This window comes from Hemitrygon akajei, chromosome 1 (assembly GCF_048418815.1).
Source record: "Hemitrygon akajei chromosome 1, sHemAka1.3, whole genome shotgun sequence".
NCBI classification, from domain to species: Eukaryota; Metazoa; Chordata; class Chondrichthyes; order Myliobatiformes; family Dasyatidae; genus Hemitrygon; species Hemitrygon akajei.
The window spans coordinates 189734227-189754688 of record NC_133124.1 but is presented as its reverse complement, the minus strand read 5'-3'; the positions used below and the strand labels follow the sequence as shown (position 1 = coordinate 189754688).

At 44.1% G+C, this 20462-nt stretch overlaps 1 protein-coding gene across 7 annotated transcripts in view; it reads right to left on the bottom strand.

The window, feature by feature from the left end:
* gpat2 (glycerol-3-phosphate acyltransferase 2, mitochondrial) overlaps positions 1-20443 on the bottom strand; it is a 54011-nt gene extending 33568 nt beyond the window's left edge. For 3 of the 7 annotated variants that reach the window (XM_073057376.1, XM_073057411.1, XM_073057419.1), the window contains exons 1-7: positions 20336-20443; positions 18258-18318; positions 10118-10307; positions 5324-5428; positions 4382-4455; positions 2303-2407; positions 1994-2119 (exon numbers count right to left, since the gene is read on the bottom strand). In XM_073057376.1, coding sequence (XP_072913477.1) covers positions 1994-2119; positions 2303-2407; positions 4382-4455; positions 5324-5428; positions 10118-10183 — 476 coding nt within the window. In that variant the 5' untranslated portion in view covers positions 10184-10307; positions 18258-18318; positions 20336-20443. Of the gene's footprint in view, positions 1-1993; positions 2120-2302; positions 2408-4381; positions 4456-5323; positions 6297-10117; positions 11609-12295; positions 12615-18257; positions 18319-20335 lie in introns of those variants that run through there. The other 4 variants (XM_073057384.1, XM_073057402.1, XM_073057394.1 and 1 more) reach the window with 4 other exon arrangements.
* Between the last annotated feature and the right edge of the window lie 19 nt (positions 20444-20462).

Below are 20462 nucleotides of genomic sequence, written 5' to 3'. Positions count from 1 at the left end.
GGTACCTGAATAAACTCAGCATTAGCCATATCATACGCCATAGGCGCTTCGATTACTGGGGCCAGTTTTAATAGTAATTAGATATTATCTCACGGGCCAAAGATAATTCCACTGCGGGCCCTGAGTTTGACACATATGCTTTAAAGGAAATTGCAGCGATAACAGTTCAGAAGACATACAGCATATCTAGTAGTTTTATGAGCTGCCGCATATTGCCAAATGGTGCAAATTCAAGAGGCAAACTGGATCCAGTGTTGACATGACAATAAAAAGGGAGCAGGTGCAGGTGACACTGGCTCTGGGATACTGTGACCAGTGATGTATCACAGATACCAGTGTTGGGACCTTTCCTACTTGTTCTATAAATTGTAAAACCGGATATGAACGCAGAAGGCATGATTAGAAAGTTTGAAGAAGGCCTGAAAAGTTTCGTTGAAAGTGAGGTTAGTCAGGAGCTACAGGGTGATATTGATCAGATAATAACATGAGCAAAGCAATGGTAAATGGAATTTGAACCACAATTGCGAGGTGAAGCACTTTGGGGAGACAAATGAGGACAGGAATTAGACAACAAATGGAAGGGCCCAAGAAAGTGCTGAGGGATTTTGGTGTACAAGAACAGGGATCTCTAAAGATAGATACGGTGACATTGTAGTGTGGTGTAGATAGTGTTATGCGTCAGCAACCCAGGTTCAGGTTCCACCACTGTCCGTAAGAAGTTTGTACGTTCTCCCCACGGCCGCATAGGTTTCCTCTGGGTGCTCTGGTTTCCTTCCAAATTCCAAAGTACAGGTTAGTAGGTTAATTGGTCACATGGGTTTAATTGGGTGGTGCAGACCCACTGGGCTGGAAGGGCTACTCTCTAAATAAATAAAAATCAAACAGCAGCAGAGGTAAATAAGCTGCAGGCAGCGCATTGCACATCTGTCCTTGAGCTGGGGGAGAACACAGGAGCAAGGAAGTTTTAGTAGAACTTTATAAAGCACTAGTTGGAAAAATGTTCTAGTAGTGTATACAATTCTGATGGACCCACTATAGGAACAACATGCAATAGAGATGCAGAAGAGTATATTCACCTGAACATTGCCCAGGATGGAGAGTTGTCAAGAGTAGAGCTTACATGGAATGATTCTTGGCCAAGTGATTGAGGCGCTCGTCTAGTCATCTGAAGGTCACTAGTTTGAGCCTTGGCTGAGGCTTGCATGTGTGTCCTTGAGCAAGGCACTTAACCACACATTGCTCTGCGATGACATCGGTGCCAAGCTGTATGGGTCCTAATGCCCTTCCCTTGGACAACATCGGTGGTGTGGAGAGGGGAGAATTGCAGCTTGGGCAACTCCCGGTCTTCCATAAAAAAAAAACCTTGCCCAGGCTTGCGCCCTGGAAACTTTCCAAGGTGCAAATCCATGGTCGATCAAGACTAACGGAGGCCTACCTACATGGAATGAGTTTTTTCCCTTTAAAGCAAAGAAAGCTGAGGACTCAAAAGAAATCTCTAAAATTGATCTAGAACATTAAAAAAAACCGTTCCCATAGCCAAAGTACCCAAAACTCAAAAAGTTTAGGTTACAAGATACAATACTGAGAGGAGTTCTAAGGAAAAGCACTTGTATTCAGACGGTTGTTGGAATGCAGAACACACTCCGTGAGTGGGTGACGGAGACAGTTACCCGCACAATATTTCAGTATCTGGACAAGCACTTGAATTACCGATGCACAGAAGGCCGTGTGCTGGTACGTGGGGTTGGTACAGAAAAGAATCGATATACAATAGACACGGTTGTTGCAGAGTCTGCTCCTGTGCTGGATGATTCGATGACAAACCATATCTCGATTTTTTTTTTTGAGTCTCCACTTTCACTCTGGTTCACGTGGGTCCAAATGCGAGCACAGCGAGGAACACATAATCTCAGGCATGTTTCGAGCAGCAGTGTACCATGCCATTTCATCAAATGGTACACAGACAATATATCGTCAAAAACTCCTACCATACCTGAGTACCAGGGGCGAGATCGTAGCGTGGATTTGATGCAAGATTGTGGTCACTTTCTTCACATTGCAAGGTAATTTCTGATCAGATACAGGCGTGTCAGATACATTCTTCAGAGCCTCCTGCATTCTGGACAAAAAGTATGAACACAGAACATAGAATAAGTACAGCACAGTACAGGCCCTTCAGCCCACAATGTTGTGCCAACCCTTAAACCCCGCTTTACTTTGCTTTACTGTATTTATCAGATTCAAGATGCAGATCTGACACACTAGATCATAGATCAATATTCTGTGTACCATTAGCTCTCACCTGGCACTGTTAATTTTGTGTTCCAGAAGAGGTGCATCTGGATGAACCGTACACTCTGCAACAAACAGGATATGGCAGAGACGACGAGCTAGCCAACCTCGGTACCTGCAGAAACACTATTTTATAGCATCACTCAATGACCAAAGAACAAAAGAGCTGATCGTGGATTACAGGAGGAACGGAGACGGGTTTGCCCCATCAATGGGTCTGCAGTTGGGAGGCTGAGTAGCTTCAAGTTCCTCAGTATACACATCACCGAAGACCTACATACACCAGCTGTGTGGCAAGAAAAGCACAACAGCATCTCTTCCACCTCAGGCGACTATAGAAGTTCAGCATGAGCACCCAAATCCTCAAGCCCTTCTACAGGGGCACCATTGAGAGCATCCTGACTGGCTCTATCACTGCCTGGTATGGGAACTGCAGCAACCTGGATAGTGGTACAGACAGCCCTGCGCATCTGTGGATGTGCGCATTAACAGCAGCAGGTGTATAAAGGAGGCCTGGAAGATCATCGGGGACACCAGGTACCCCGACCATAAACTGCTTCAGCTGCTTCCGTCTGGCAAACGGTACCACAGCATTAAAGCCAGGACCAACAGGCTACGGGACAGCTTCTTTCATAAATTCACATGCCTGCACATTGTGACAGAGTCATAATGCAAAGGTTTTTACCCCCTCACGTCGTGGGACGGATGCAAGAGTTAAGTAAATTCAATTCACAGTGCCACGGCGGGCAGCCGAGAGAGCTGCAGAGACTGGCGTCCAATCTGACCTCGGGTGTCTGTCTGTGTGGGATATCTCCACTCGCTCCTAGTCCGTCTGACGTGCCAGAGGCCCGTGAGTTAGTAGGTTAACTGGCCACAATAAATTACCCCCCTTCCCCCAAGTATAAAGGTGAATATAGGCGGGAACCTGGAGGGAAGGGTTGAGGAGAATGTGGGGAAAATAAAAGACTAATTAGGATTAGTGTAAAATGGGCAGGTTCTGAGGGTAGGGGGAGAGCTACGGTGAATATGGAGGAAACTTTTGAAAAATTGGGATCAATGTATGATTAGTGTAACATGGGTAGAATCGGGGGGGGGGGGGGCAAAGAGAACATGGAGGATTTTTAAAATAAAATTGGATTAATACAACATGGGCAGTTGATGGTCGGGTGGGTCCTGACAGCTGAGAGGACTGCTTCCCTGCTCTCTCCCTATAATTCCTATCCATCTTCAGCTTAGTGTAAGATATGTGGGAAGGAAGAGCCTGGTGTACAACTTCGGGTGAAAACACACAGAGAATCATGCAATAATGTAAAATGTAACTAACAATATTGGCATGGTTAGTATTAGGATACAAATACCTCGAGCTAAAGATTCCAATTCATTCTGTTTGATTCACCATCGCAAGATAGCAAAGTTGTGTCGTCCACTCTACACAATCCTTCATTTTACAGAGAACAGTATTATTTGGTCACTACTCTTTCCCATCGTGCACCAAGTTAAGAAATCTATAGCACATTGACAAAGTGCCACATGCGTCCAATTCACAGTAAAATGTGAATGTAAAATAAGCACCAGTAAAATGTCAAAAACAAGTTTTAATTACCAACACTAGCTTCACTGCCCAGTTACTCAGCAGTAGCTCATGTAGTCTATTATTGAAATGAAATTATACTAACCTACCAAAAGAATTCCCCGAACACAGAGGAGTTGCATTATATTTTTGGACATCAGCAACAACATTTATCACCATCCTAGAGCTTAGCACTATGGAGAGGATGCCTCGTATTAGAGCAGTCTATTTGTGCAATGAAGATGGACCTCTCATGTTATACAATGCCAGCGTTATACATATGTGAGAACTACATATGTCGCGTAACCATGATTTTCACAGTCTAATCCTGGAACTGACCCTGGGTAAATTTCATGAGAGACACACTGCAAGCCACACAGATATCAATAGAAGCTCGGTGACGTGGCACCTTCAAAACTAAATTTCTCACCCATTTTCCTTTTGTTCCATATGTCACTGCTTTTATCGCTGCTAAAGTCAAAAACAGCAAATTGTCTGTGACATCATTTATCAACATACCGTGTTTCTTTCTCAGTGACAAGGATAGCATTTCGAAATCCCAACAAGGTTAAGTAATTATGGAACAGCATGCCCTGAAATAATAAGAGAACTTTACTATAGGATATGAAGGAAAAGCTGCAAGAGCTAGATGCTCCTATATGAAAACCATGTAAATGCCACAGCAGGAAGCTAGAGGGAATAAGGCAGAAATTAAAATTAGAAAAAGCCTTTAAGGGCAAAATCCAGAATGCAACAATGAAACTAGAATGCTGAATTCAAAGTTAAATATTCTACCATATTCTAGAAACTTACTTCATCAATAGTAAGTAACAGAGGATGAGAGATGACCTGATAGAGGTGTACAAGATAATGAGAGGCATTGATCGTGTGGATAGTCAGAGGCTTTTCCCCAGGGCTGAAATGGCTAGCATGAGGGGGCATAGTTTTAAGGTGCTTGGAAGTAGGTACAGAGAAGATGTCAGTGGTAAGTTTATTTTTACACAGAGAGTGGTGAGTGCGTGGAATGGACTGCCAGTGGCGGTGGTGGAGGCGGAAACGATAGGGTCTTTTAAGAGGCTCCTGGACAGATACATGGAGCTTAGAAAAATAGAGGGCTATGGGTAAGCCTAAGGTAAGGACATGTTCCGCACAGCTCTGTGGGCCAAAGGCCTGTATTGTGCTGTAGGTTTTCTATGTTTCTAATAGTGCAACTTTTATTAAGGGCATTTCATTATCTTTGATATTGGTCAGAATTAGTTGTTCTAGCCAATACCATGAACCCCAGCTCACTATCTGCTCTCACCCTGCTAGTCACAACCCTAATTCACCAACCACCCTCCAGCACTAAGCACACCCATCTTAAATCTCTCTGTGCCACACAATCTACTGAAGACCAATGAGCTCAAAATGCGATCGCTAGAATGAACTGCAGTATCCTGTGAGCATATACATTTCCATTACCCAGCTTTGGGGTGCACAGACGTAGCAACATCGGCCTACGAATGGTCGAGTGTTCCCCAAGAGGAGACTGACCCCTCCAGAGGACAACACACCTCTGTAATTCACCTGAGGAAAAGAAGAGAGCTTTAGTCTTTAAAGATCAACAGTTTATTTGTAGTATTACAAGATTAGAAAATGTCCTTTGTTAAGGGGATGTGTTATGCTTTCCTTGTGCGCACTCTGGTACCTTTGAGGAGTCCCTTCAAAAACGATGTAAAGAATCGTTTTAAAATATTAAAGGACATTTCCGAACAGCTTCATCCCAATTATTTCAGCTCCTTGAGAAAGCCTCAGTGAAGGCTGCTACTGAACTACAATACTTGAGCCATGTGGAAAAAAACCTGACAAAATACTATCTCCCAAATTGGCATGATCAATACTTACATAGAAAGAACACCTCAAATCAAATGTGTTATCCTTTGATCCAAATGGTTATGATTATGATATGGTATGGTCATGATATTGTGGCAATTACGGAAACATGGCTGCAGGGTGACCAGGACTGGGAATTAAACATACAAGGGTATTCGACAATTAGGAGAGACAGGCAAGAAGGAAAAGGAGGTGGGGTGGCTATGTTAATAAAGCAAGAAATCACTGCAATAAAGCGAAATGATATTGGCTCAAAGGATCAGGATAACAAAACAATTTGGGTAGAAATAAGAAATAGTAAAGGGAAAAAAGCAGTGGTGGGAGTAGTCTATAGGCCTCCAAACAGCTGTAACTCAGTTGGTCGGAGCATAAATCAGGAAATAGTTGGGGCTTGTAATAAGGGAACAGCTATAATTATGGGGGATTTTAACTTTCATATTGACTGGACTAATCAAGTCGGACACGGCAGCCTTGAAGAAGAGTTTATTGAGTGTATTCGGGATGGGTTCCTTGAACGTTACTGAGCCGACAAGGGGGCAAGCAGTCTTAGATCTGGTCCTGTGTAATGAGACAGGACTAATAAAAAATGTCCTAGTAAAGGATCCCCTTGGAATGAGTGACCATAACATGGTCGAATTCCATATTCAATTAGAGGATGAGAGGGTTGGATCTCAAACAAGCGTACTGAGCTTAAATAAAGGGGACTATGATGGTATGAGAGCGGAATTGCTTAAGATGGATTGGGAAAATAGATTAAAGGGTAGATCGGTACTTGATCAGTGGTGTATATTTAAGGAGTTATTTTACAACTATCAAGAAAAATATATTCCACTGAAGAAAAAAGGGTGTAAAAGAAAAAATAGTTATCCGTGGCTAAGTAAAGAAATAAAGCAAAGTATACGACTAAAAAGAAAGTTATATAAGGTAGCTAAATCTAGTGAGAAGATTGAAGATCGAGAAGCTTTTAAAGATCAGCAGCAAATAACAAAAAGATTGATTAAGAAGGGGAAGATAGATTATGAAAGTAAATTGGCGAAAAACATAAAAGCAGATAGTAAGAGTTTTTATAGTTACATAAAAAGAAAAAGGGTGGCTAAAGTAAATGTTGGTCCCCTAGAAGATGAGACCGGGAAATTAATGGTAGGGGACATGGAGATGGCGGAAATGCTGAACAAATATTTTGTATCAGTTTTTACGGTAGAGGACACTCAAAATATCCCAACACTGGATAAACGGGGGCTCTAGGGGGAGAGAAGCTAACTACGATTCAAATCACCAAGGAAATGGTACTTGATAAATTAATGGGACTGAAGGTGGATAAATCCCCTGGACCGGATGGCTTGCATCCTAGGGTCTTAAGGGAAGTGGCGGCCGGGATTGTGGATGCATTAGTGATAATTTTTCAAAACTCGCTGGACTCGGCAATGGTCCCGGCAGATTGGAAAAATGCTAATGTAACTCCTTTATTTAAAAAGGGCAATAGACAGAAGGCTGGGAATTATAGGCCAGTTAGCCTAACATCTGTGGTTGGCAAAATGTTGGAATCGATAATTAAGGAAACAGTAACAGGGCATTTGGATAAACATAGCTTAATAGGACAAAGTCAGCATGGCTTTACAAAAGGGAAGTCATGTTTGACAAATTTGTTGGAGTTCTTTGAGGACATAACATATAGGGTAGATAAAGGGAAACCAGTGGATGTGGAGTATTTGGACTTCCAAAAGGCATTTGACAAGGTGCCACACTAAAGATTATTACTTAAAGTAAAAAATCATGGGATTGGGGATAATATTCTGGCATGGGTGGAGGATTGGCTTTCTAACAGAAAACAGAGAGTTGGGATAAATGGTTTATTCTCAGACTGGCAGTTGGTGACTAGTGGTGTTCCGCAGGGGTCAGTGTTGGGACCCCAACTCTTTACAATCTATATTAATGATTTGGAGAAAGGGACTAAGTGCAACGTATCGAGGTTTGCTGATGACACAAAGATGGGACGGAGTGTAATGAGTGCGGAGGACACTGAAACCCTGCAGGGGTCATAGATAGGCTGAATGATTGGGCAAACATTTGGCAGATGAAATATAATACTGACAAATGTGAGGTCTTGCACTTTGGCAGGAAAAGTAATAGAGCAAGTTATTATCTAAATGAAGAGAAACTGGAAAGTGCTTCTGTGCAAAGGGATCTGGGGGTCCTGGTGCAGGAAACACAAAAAGTTAGTATGCAAGTGCAGCAGGTGGTCAAGAAGGCCAATGGAATGCTGGCTTTTATTACTAGGGGGATGGAGTATAAGAACAGGGAGGTCTTACTGCAGTTGTACCGGGTATTGGTGAGACCACACCTGGAGTACTGTGTGCAGTTCTGGTGTCCATATTTAAGAAAGGACATACTGGCTCTGGAGGCAGTACAGAGAAGGTTCACTAGGTTAATTCCGGGGATGGGTGGGTTGATGTATGATGAGAGGTTGAGTAGACTGGGACTCTACTCATTGGAGTTCCGAAGAATGAGAGGCAATCTTATTGAAACATATAAGATTGTGAAGGGGCTTGATCGGGTGGATGCGGGGAGAATGTTCCCAATGATGGGTGAAACTAGGACTAGGGGGCATAATCTTAAAATAAGGGGATGCCGTTCCAGGACTGAGATGCGGAGAAATTTCTTCACTCAGAGGGTAGTGGGGCTGTGGAATTTACTGCCCCAGAGTGCTATGGAAGCTACTACACTCAATAAATTCAAAACGGAGATAGACATTTTCCTGGATAAAAATGGCATTAGGGGATACGGTGAGCGAGCAGGTAAGTGGACATGAGGCTAAGTTTAGATCAGCCATGTGATCTCCTGGACCAGTTTTCGATAGCCTGGATGGGTCGGAGAGGAATTTTCCAGATTTTTTCTCCTCAATTGGCAACTCGGTTTCCCCCCCCCCCCGGCTGATCACATGGGTTTGGGCGGGATGAATAATAAAATAAAATGGGCGGCATGGTGCCCTGTTGGTTGGCACTGTTGCCTTGTGGGATTCGGTGAAAACTAGAGTTAAGATTGGATCAGCCATGATCTTGTTGAATGGCGGAGCAGGCTTGAGGGGCCGATTGGCCTACTCCTGCTCCTGCTCCTATCTCTTATGTTCTTATGTTATGTTCAAATTCAAAATGGGATAGTACTTGTAACTTCATCTCCCAACATACGTCATGTTGGTTAGTAAGAAGGAAAGCATTTTGAAATTCTAGTGAGGTTAGCAGTTAAACGGAAAGAAATGAAAAACAGCTCTGTGTAACTTGTCATCAGTATTTAACTGTCAAACCTTTGTACACTATCCTGTACGTCTTTTGAAGCTAATATTTCCTTCAAGGCAATTATCTGTGCAATTATGGAAAAAAGCACAGCAGTACCTCTACTTACGTATTTAAGAGTTTGCCAAGATTTGACATCTAAAACTTTGACAAACTTTTATAGATGTGTAGTGGAGAGTATACTGACTGGCTGTATCACAGCCTGATATGGGAACACCAATGCCCTTGAATGGAAAACCCTCAAAAAGTAGTGGATCTGGCCCAGCTCATCATGAGTAAAGCCCTCCCCACCACTGAGCACATCTACACGGAGTGTGTTGTCACAGGTAAGCAGCATCCATCATCAGAGGCCCCCACCACCCAGGTCAAGCTCTCTTCTCGTTGCTGCCATCAGGAAGGTGGCACAGAAGCCTCAGGACTCTCACCACCAGATTCAGGAAGGGCTTTTGGTTCAGGCTCTTGAACCAAAGGGGTAACTTCACTCGCCCCACCACTGAAACATTCCCACAACCTATGGACTCACTTTCAAAGACTCTTCATCTCACGTCCTCATTATTTATTTATTTATTTATTATTTCCTTTTGTATCTGTACAGTTTTTTGGCTGTTGAACGCCCAGTTGGTGCAGTCATTCATTTATTCTATTATGATTATCATTCTATTATAAAAATGAACCTCAGGGTTGTATATGGTGTATGTACTTTGATAACAAAGTTACTTAAAATTCTGGAAATAAACCTCACAGTAGTACATGGTAACATGTACAGCCTTTGATAATAATTTCACTTTGACTTTCTATAACTGAAGCACCACTTCCCCTCCTCCATCTTCTAATTGCCTTGTGATAAATGCTAATGGTCCTTATGATTTTTATATGTAGAGTTACATACATACACTCATCATCTCCACAGCACCTAGTCTCTATCCATTAGTAAAATATCAAACTTTCTTCCCCAAACTCAATTCCAACAGTCACAGATTTTCCCACTTTAGCCCTTTTGTAATTCTTGCTCATATGAAATATTTGATGACATGACATGTAATGCTGGAAAACAGCAACATGTTCTTTAGCACAAAGAAAAAGAGCGACTTACTTTCTCGAAGAATTCAGTGGATTTCATTGGAACATTTCCATCACCCTTATCGTGCTTCAAAGCCATGGTATCAGCTGAAACCTCAGGAAAATTTACTTAAGATAGTCGATTACGGTTATAAATCTGTATTATATAAATAATAACTCAAAACCTACTGCTATTTCCCTCGTATTCTTGGTGGGAATGAAAGCTGTGAGAAAAATACAGAATCTGGTAAGCGGATACAGAAAACCTTGAATAAACAGACAAGTAAACAATGGAATTATTTCATTTGCAGCAGAATATGTAAAGAGGGTATTTTAAACGGTAATAAACCAGTAAGTGTTGATAATAATAAGCGAAAAGATTCTAAACCTTTTGTAGGACTTCAGTAATACCTCTAAACTCCATTACAGGTGCTACAAAGATGGTGGACTGCCTGTCCTCTTCACCAGCTGGAGAAGGTGGAGAGAAGCACTGACACAACGGATGATCAGAAGCCTTTCCTCTAACCGTTGAGTCTGCAGTCATAGAATTGTATCTCACTGGCTTTTCAGTCCATGTCATCGACACTGACCAAGGTGCCTACCTAGTCCCATTAGCCTGCATTTGTCCCATATCCCTCTAAACCTTTCCAATCTACGTACATGTTCTAATGTCTTTTAAACTTTGCCAGTGTACCCGCCTCTACCATTTCCACTGGCAGTTCACCACCAAGCATCCTCAATATGAAAAACTTGCTCAAGTCCCTTCTAAATCATTCCCCTCTCACATTAAATCTACACCCTCTAGTTTTAGACTCCCCTACCCTGGGAAAAAGACTGACTATTCATAGTCTTATCCACAGCCCTCGTGATTTTCTAAAGATAATTCTGCAGCCTTTTCTTCTCCAGGGAAAACAACCCTAACCTCTCCAGTCCCTCCCTTCTTTAGCAATTCTTTACCAAAGAGGAAGAAAGATCCTAAGGGGAGTAAGGGGCAGCCGTGGCTGACAAGGGATATGGGGAGAGGGCAGGAACGGGGTACTGATTGTGTATGATCAGCCATGATCACAGTGAATGGCGGTGCTGGCTAGAAGGGCCGAATGGCCTACTCCTGCACCTACTGTCTATTGTCTATTGTCAATTCCCTTTATCTTCACTTCTCACACGAGGAGGATAAATGGTCATAAATTTAATGATTGGATGAGGAGACACAAGGGATGTAAATCTTTTCAATTTTCATCTCAGAAGATTGAGGCGGTATGTTATCTTGGCACTTAGCACAATCGCTTTACAGGGCCAGTATATGTGGCCTCCACTCCCTTCCATGGTCAACAATTCTACATCTTTATTACCCTCTAGATAAAGTCATTTCTCTGGATCTTGGGTACTGGAACTCCCAGCTACTGGCAATATTCTCCCTGCATCTATTCTATACTGTTCGAATTTCATAGATTGCTTCTCATTTTTCTGAACTCTCCTGAGTACAGACTTGGGTAATCTAATGCCTGTTCATGTATCAGCCGTGCCACCCCGACAATCAGTCAAATGAACTCAATGACATGACAATCTTCTCCAGATAAGGAGATTAAAATTGTGCTCAGAACTCCAAATAATCTCACACCAAGACACTGTACAACTGCAGCGAGGCATCCTCGCTCCTGTTCTTAAATTCTGGTTTCAATGACAGCCAACATACCATCTTACATCCAGCATCTGAACACTCAGCTTCAGTGATGGATTTGCAAGGACATAATAGAGCTCACTGTATTCCTCCCTGTTCCCAATCTCTCACTAGTCAGACAGCATAATACAATTCAAGCCAGAACAATTTTCATAAAGACTGCCTTTGCCACTGAATTCAATATCCACAACTTTCATTGCAGCACGGACAATATCCATTCAGCACCACCGCCCCCTCGAAACCTAATTCAATTCTCAAGATTTTGGTTTCTGCACTCCCTCTGTAATTGGACCTTTCGCTTCGTCCATAATCAATATGGATTGGAAAACTCATCTCCTCCTTCCAAACCATCAACACAGACTAACCTCAGGACTGAGTGCCTAGCCAATACTTCACTTTCCCTGTATCTACAACTGTTTTGACTAAAGTATAGCTGTAACACCATCTACAAATTCACTGATGACACCATTGCGGTTGGTGACAAGATGGCATACAGAAGTGAGGGGCTGAATAGTGGCGTAACAACAACCTTACCCTCAATGTCAATAAAACCAAGGAACTAATGGTGGACTTTTCAAAGAGAAGTCAGGTGAACATTTGCCCATCTTTACTGAAGGCTCTGCAGTGGGATCAGCTGAGGACCATTTATCTCATTCCTCAACCTAATCTTGATTGAAAACGAGATCAAAGCTGTCATGATGTCTTAAACTACAACGCTCCCGAGGTTGACGTCTTCTGGATAGATCACAAAACCATTTGTGTCACTTCTTTCATGTCTTTAACGACTGTTTTTCATCTTGAATGTGTGTCTGGAACTACTGGAGCCCGAGACTGGAGATTGCTTGGGTGCTCCGGCACTTTGCTGCCTCTCGAGGATTCCAGGAGGCAGCGCGTGTGAACCTTGTGGTGAGGAGGCTGCCTGGAGGGGGAAACCAATGTTCAAGATATTCGACTCCATTTCACCGAATAAAGCAACGAGGGAGATTTAAACATTGTGGCAAATGCACAAGGTGACGCAGGCTGCCTTGCTCTGATTGCTGGTGGGAACGCTCTGCTACGCTACCGGAGAGGGCAGACTGCGTGGTCTGCCTCTGTGCCCGAAGAATGTTACTGAGCTTTTCTGCACTTTGGATATGGATATGGACTTGCACTAAGGACTTGCTGTTCAGTCTTTTAGTTTACTATATTCTGTGTTCTTTGCCCAATCTTTTGCTTTTTCTTTTGGGCAGGCAAGGGGGATTTGGGGGCTGTGTTTCCTTGAGTCTGTGGCTATCTGGAGAAGATGAGTACCAGAGCTGTATACTTTGATAATAGAAGCATAGAAAACCTATAGCACAATACAGGTCCTTTGAACCTTTGAGTGATTTCAACCAAACTGAACATTGCAAAGCTGGTGAATGCAGTGGTGTCCTTGCCAGATGACAAAACTAATGACCGTTTCTACTGCTTTATGGATTATTGGGAAGCTGACTGTGCAGTAGTTGACCCTCAAAGCAGGAAAACTTAAAACAACCGTTTACAGTCTCATCGTGACCCGATAATAGCACCAACTCGATTATTCCACTTGAAAAGTGTTTACAGGTGAGCAAAGCAAGGAAGCAGAGCTGGGCAGAGAACTGGCAGATGGGAGTTCAACTTGGAAAAGTGTGAAGTGATTCATTTTGGAAATGTTCAAACTTGAAGGCAAGATACAGGGTTAACGGCAGTGTGAGGGAACAAAGAGGTCTTGGGGGTCCACGCCCACACCCCTCACAGTTGTCGCTCAAGTTGATAGAGTTGTTAAGAAGGCATATGGTGTGTTGGCCTTCATTAGTGAGGGATGGAGTTGAAGAGCCATGAGCTCTACAAAATCCTGGTTAGACCACACTTGGAATATTGCTCTCAGGATGACGTTTTCCATTCCACAACTAATGAGACATCTTCCTTCTTCAAAGAAAGGGGCCTTCCTTCCTCCACCATCAACGCTGCCCTCACCTGCATCTGTTCCATTTCTCACACGTCTGCCACCATTCCATCCACCCAACCCACTAGGGATGAGGTTCCTCTTGTCCTCACCGACTACCCCTTCGGCCTCTGCGTCTAGTTCATAATTCTCTGCAACTTCCACCATCTCCAACAGGATCCCACCACCAAACTTACCCTCCCTCTCCACAACTTTCCATTTTCAGCAGGAAATCACTCCCTACGCAACTCCCCTGCCCATTCATCGCCCCACATTGATCCCCCTCCTGGCAATTATCCTTGCAAGCAGAATAAGTGCCACACCCACCCCTACACCTCCTCCTTCGCTACCATTCAGGGCCCCACACGGTCCTTCCAGGTGTGACGACCCTTCACCTGTGAGATTTGTTGGGGTCACCTACTGTATCCGGTGCACCCAGTGTGGCCTCCTGTATATCGGTGAGACCGGATGCAGATTGGGAGACCGTTCTGCCGAACACAAACGGCCCATCCACCAGCAAAAGTGGGATCTCCTGGTGGCCACTTCCCATTTCAGCATGTCAGTCCATGGCCGCCTCTGTCACGATGAAGCCATACTCAAGGTGGGACAACAACACCTTACATTCCATCTCGGTAGCCTCCAAAATAATGGCATGAACATCAATGTCTCAAACCGGGTAACTGCCCCCTTTCCTTCACCATTCCTCATTCCTAGTTCTCACCTTTCCTCCTTGCCTGCTCCTCCTTCCCCTCTCTTCCATGGCCTTCTGTCCTCTCCTATCAGATTCCCCCTTCTCCAACCTTATATCTTTCACCAATTAACTTCCCAGCTTTTTATTTTACCCCTGCCCTTCTCCTGGTTCCACCTATCACCTACACCCGCACCTTTCCCTCTCCTCCTCCTACCTTCATACTCTGACTTCTAATCTCTTTTTCAGTCCTGATGAAGGGTCTCAGGCTGAAACGTTGACTGTTTACTCTTTTCCATGGATGCTGCCTACCCTGCTGAGTTCCTCCAGCGTTTTGTGTGTGTTACTTTGATTTCCAGCCTCAGCAGATTTTCTCCTGCTTGGAATATTGCGTTCAGTCCTGGTCTCCTTGTGGGAAGAATGTGAAAGCTTTAGAGATAGCCCAGAGGAGATTTAAAAGGATGCTACCAGGACTAGAGGGCATGCCTTATGAAAACAGGTGAGCAAGCTAGGGCTTTTCTCTTTGGGGCGACATGAAAAATAGAGGGCTACATAGGAGGAAAGGCAGTGACCTTAGACCAGGATGTAAGGTCAGCACAACATCCTTGGGCCGAACAGCCTACTACGTGTTATGTTTTCTGCTCTGTATCAAACTGTATCCAACCTCGGTACCTTACTGGGTTCAGATTTGTCTTCCACAATTCATCAGCACAGGTGCATCTCAAGGCTGTGTGCCTACACACACAGCAGGCGGCTAAGAACATTTCCAAAGCCACATACAAATTCACCAGTGACACCACTGTTGTAAGACAAATCGCATCTGGTGGTGAGTCAGCATAAAGGAGGGAGATAGCACACCGTTGAGCGGTGTGGGGCAACAACACATCTCTCTCAGGACCAGTAAAGCTAAAGGACTGATTGCTGACCTCAGGAAGGAGTGGGAAGCCAAACATGCACCGGTCTACTTGAAGGGAAAATCAGCTGTAGAGATGGTCTGCAGCTTTAACTTCCTGGAGGTTAATATATCAGATGGCCTGTCACGAGCCAAGCACATAGATGTAAAATCATAACGAGAACAACACACACAAAATGCTGGAGGAATTCAGCAGGTCAGGCAGCAGCTATGGAAATGAGTAGATTGTCCGAGACTGAGAAGTAAGGTGGGGGTAGATGCCAGAATAAAAAGGAGTGGAGAGGGGAAGGAGGCTAACTGGAAGGTGATCGGTGACACCAGTGGCTAGGAAAGGTCAAAGACTGGAGAAGGAGGAATCTGATAGGAGAGGGGAGTGGACCATTGGAGTCAGGGGAGGAGGAGGGGACGCAGGGGGAAGCAATAGGCAGGTGAGAAGAGGTAAAAGGTCAGAGTGGGGAATAGAGGAAAAGGGGGAGGGGTAAATTTGTTTACCGGATGGAGAAATCAATATTCATGCCATCAGGCTGAAGGCTATGCAGACGGAACATAAGGTGACCTCACCTTGACACAAGAGGCAGCCACGGACCAACCCATCGGAGCAGGAACGGGAATTGGAATTAAAGTTCTGGCCACCAGGAGGTGCCGCTTGTGCTGGATGGTGCTCAGTGAAGCGGTCACTCAATTTACAGCGGGTCTCATCAACGTAGAGGAGGCATAAAGAAGGCACCTCTACCTCCTTAGAAGGTTCATCACATTGCAGAACACTCTGACAAGCTTCTACAGATGATCTAGGTATCCTGATTGATAGCATTATGGCGTTTTAAAACAATTCAAACGTGCAGGAACACAAGAAGCTGAGTCTCGGACTCAGACCAATACATCTCAAGCACATCCCTGCCCACCATTGCTAGTATCTACTGGAGGCACTGCCACCCACCGTCACCAACTGGTCCACGCAAGAGGTGCAGGACACAGAAGTCCTATACCATCGGGTTAGGAACAGCTACTTCTCTTCAACCATTCGGCTCCAGAACTAACCTTCCAGCCTTAATGATTACCTCATAACAACACTATGAGCTCTTTGCACTACAACGGACTTAAAAAAAATTATAATTGTGTTTTTCTTGCAAAACTTGTGCGTAATTCACGTTTGTTTTTTCTCTCGTGCAAATTGTGTCTGTCGCCATGCGTCTGTGATGCAACTTCAGGTTAGTTTTTCACTGCACCCACATCAGGACATATACTCTTGCCTACGACAATAAACTTGGTTTCGACTTCATATCCTGCCATCTACTTCCATAGACTAAGGTTACCCTACAGTCCATTCACAGGATGGACCAAACTGCAGACAGGCAGGCATTAAAGAGCAAAGCTCCAGAGATTTGGACAACAGGGGGCAGTCGCAAAAGCAAGAGCAGCAGCAATGGGATTGCTTCAAATCAGTGTTCAAGACCTCCTGTGTGGATCTGAATGAATATACCATGGTTGTCAGAGACTTTATTAAAGCAGTTGTAGATGAGTGTGTCCCCACAAAATCAGTCAGACTGTTCCTCAGTCAGAAGCCCCGGATGAGCCATGAGATCCGAAACTTGCTGAGGGCCAGATCAGAGGCATTCAAGTCTGGAGACCAAGAAAGTTACAAGTGGTCCAAGTATGATTTCTGGAAAAGTCACAGGCAAAGAGGTAATTCCTGACTAAACTTGAATCAATGAAGGATACTTGACAGTTGTGGCAGGGCCTGACTAATATTGCTTCCAGATGAGCTCGTGACCATCAAAGCATGGAGAAGCCATCATGAACTTCCACACCTCCCAATGATCCTGTGATTTCGGTCCCTGAGGCCGACGTACGAGGGTGAACCCACAAAAAGCATCCAGCCCAGATGGGTACCTGGCCAAGTGCTAAAGACCCGTGCCAATCAGCTGGCTGGAGCGTTCAGTGAGATTTTTAACGTCACACTTTGGCAGTCTGAGGCACCCACCTGCTTCGAGTAGGCTTCAATTACACCGGTGCCAAGGAAGAATGTGATAACCTGCCTCAGTGACCATCATCCAGGAGCACTTACGTCCACAGTGATGAAGTGTTTTGAGAGGTTGGTGATGTCAGCGAGACCAAGGAGCTGATTATTGACTTCAGGAGAAGGAAACCAGAGATCCATGAGTCAGTCCTCATCGGAGGATCGAAGGTGGAGGTGGTCAGCAACTTTAAGTTCCTCTGTGTTATTATCTTGGAAGACCTGTCCTGGGCCCAGCACATAGGTGCAATTACAAAGTAAGCAAGGCCTTAGGAGTTGAAGATTCAGCATGACATCTAAAGCTTTGACAAACCTCTATGGATGTGTAGTGGAGAGTATATTGACTGGCTGTATCACAGCCTGCTATGGAAACACCAATGCCCTGAATGGAAAATCCTACAAAAAGCAGTGGATACCAGCCCAGTCCTTCATGACCAAAGCCCTCCCCACCATTGAGTGCACTGTCACAGGAAGGCAGCCTCCATCTTCAGGGACGCCCACCACCCATGCTCTCTTCTCACTGCTGCCATCAGGAACAAGGTACAGGAGCCAAAGGACTCTCACCACCAGGTTCAGGAACCAAAGGGGATAACTTCACTTGCCCCATTATTGAAATGTTCCCAAAGCCTATGGACTCACTTTCAAGCCTCTTCACCTCATGTTCTTGACATTTATTGCTTATTTATTTATTACTATCATTATTTCTTAGTTTTTGTATTTGCAGTTTGAGGTCCTTTGCACTCTGGTTAAACGCCCAAGTTGGTGTGGTTTTTCATTGATTTTATTATGGCTGTCATTCTGTTATGAATTTATTGAGTATGCCCACATATGTCATGGTGACATATGTGTGCTTTGATAAGAAATTTACTTTGAACTTTAATCCCTGCAGCTAAAACTCAACTATGCTTTTGTTACTTTAAGATTTATTATTTTACTTACTGACTTCTTTCAATCCAGCCTCCGTAGACTTGAAAACATCCAAAATTCAGCTGCCAGTGTCCTAAAATACATAAATTCATTCATCCAGCACCATATACTTCCTGGTCAACATTGATTCCTAGATGAGCAATATAATAATGATCAGATGATAATAAGGTTGGAGGCATTGTGGATAATGAAGTAGGTTTTCAAAGCTTGCAGAGAGATTTAGGCCAGTTAGAAGAGTGGGCTGAACAATGGCAGATGGAGTTTAATGCTGATAAGTGTGAGGTGCTACATTTTGGTAGGAATAATCCAAATAGGACATACATGGTAAATGGTAGGGCATTGAGGAATGCAGTAGAACAGAGAGATCTAGGAATAATGGTGCATAGTTCCCTGAAGGTGGAATTTCATGTGTATAGGGTGGTGAAGAAAGCTTTTGGTATGCTGGCCTTTATAAATCAGAGCATTGAGTATAGGAGTTGGGATGTAATGTTAAAATTGTACAAGGCATTGGTAAGGCCGAATTTGGATTATTGTGTACAGTTCTGGTCACCGAATTATAGGAAAGATATCAACAAAATAGAGAGTACAGAGAAGATTTACTAGAATGTTACCTAGGTTTCAGCACCTAAGTTACAGGGAAAGGTGGAACAAGTTAGGTCTTTATTCTTTGGAGCGTAGAAGGTTGAGGGGGGACTTGATAGAGGTATTTAAAATTATGAGGGGGATAGATCGAGTTGACGTGGATAGGCTTTTTCCATTGAGGGTAGGGGAGATTCAAACAAGAGGACATGATTTGAGATTTAGGGGGCAAAAGTTTAAAGGTACAATGAGGGGGAATTTCTTTACTCAGAGAGTGGTAGCTGTGTGGAATGAGCTTCCAGTAGAAGTGGTAGAGGCAGGTTCGGTATCATCATTTAAAGTAAAATTGGATAGGTATATGGACAGGAAAGGAATGGAGGGTTATGGGCTGAGTGCGGGCCAGTGGGACTAGGTGAGTGTAAGCGTCTGCACGGACTAGAAGGGCCGAGATGGCCTGTTTCCGTGCTGTAATTGTTATATGGTTATAATTTATAAAATTGTATCTTCTTTTCCAAATCCACCAACGGCCATGCACTTCCCTCTAGTCTTCTTCAGAGATCTAATCTTCAAAAAGATGCATTGCTCCTGTCCCTAAATTTAACTGTTCCACAATTAGGCAGTGTGTTACAGCATGAGCCCCAATCTTTGCAATGCAAGGAACTCCGTGCAGCCACAGGAAAAAAATGTGAAATCCAGAGTCAGGAATGGACCTCAGTCTCTGGCACCGAGGCAGCCTTGCCCTCAGAATGTCATCCCCACTGTTTTCAGATGCCAAAGTCCTAAGGTGCAGAATTCACACCCTAACTTTTCATTCTCTGCTTTTTAGTCACTCATTAAAACATCTCATTTTACCAAGCTTATGGAGTTAATCATAAATTGTTTTATTAGAGTTCTCCTGCGAAACATTTAGGAAGGTTTTGCTTAGTAAAATTGCTTTTCAATTGAATTATTTTGTTCAAAAAAGCACTACTCATAAGTAATGTCCTCATAGGATAGCACTGCATCCGCCAGAAGTTAAAACACCTCACTTCCACAAAACAAAATGACGAACCTGGGAAAACAGACAACTAATATCTCACCAAGGTTCTTCATTTACAGTGCCTCTCAGGCAAACAAGCGATTCGACTGCTATATTGTGGTTTAAATTAAGTAATATTTAAAATATGACTCTCAACTAAATTCTTAGCTTTTAATATTTTTTTGAAAATGTTTTGAATGTATCCACCCACCCACCCATTTCACTGCATCTTATCCCAGAATCACTCCGTCAGTCCCAGATTCTGGCTGCAGCCCCACCTCACAGCAAACACTGGACAGTCCCCCAACCCTTTCACATGTCGAATGGCGACCTCTCATTTCACCCCATGTCCAACCCTTCGCCGTTTAGAGCGAAGCCCCAAACCCGTTCTCCGCTCCAGCCCAAGCCCCTCGGCCCGAAGCGAGCCACTGGCCCCCACAGGCCAGGCCAGGCCAGGCCAGGCACATCTCACCGCCACCAAGCTAACTCATACCAGAGGGCAGGCGGCACCGTTCCCGGGCGCGAACCTCCGGCGCCTCCAGCCAACGCGGACTCCCACACCTGGCCGCGCTGCCCTCGCATTGGACAGGCCGCCTGCGATCCCCAACTTCTGATTGGCT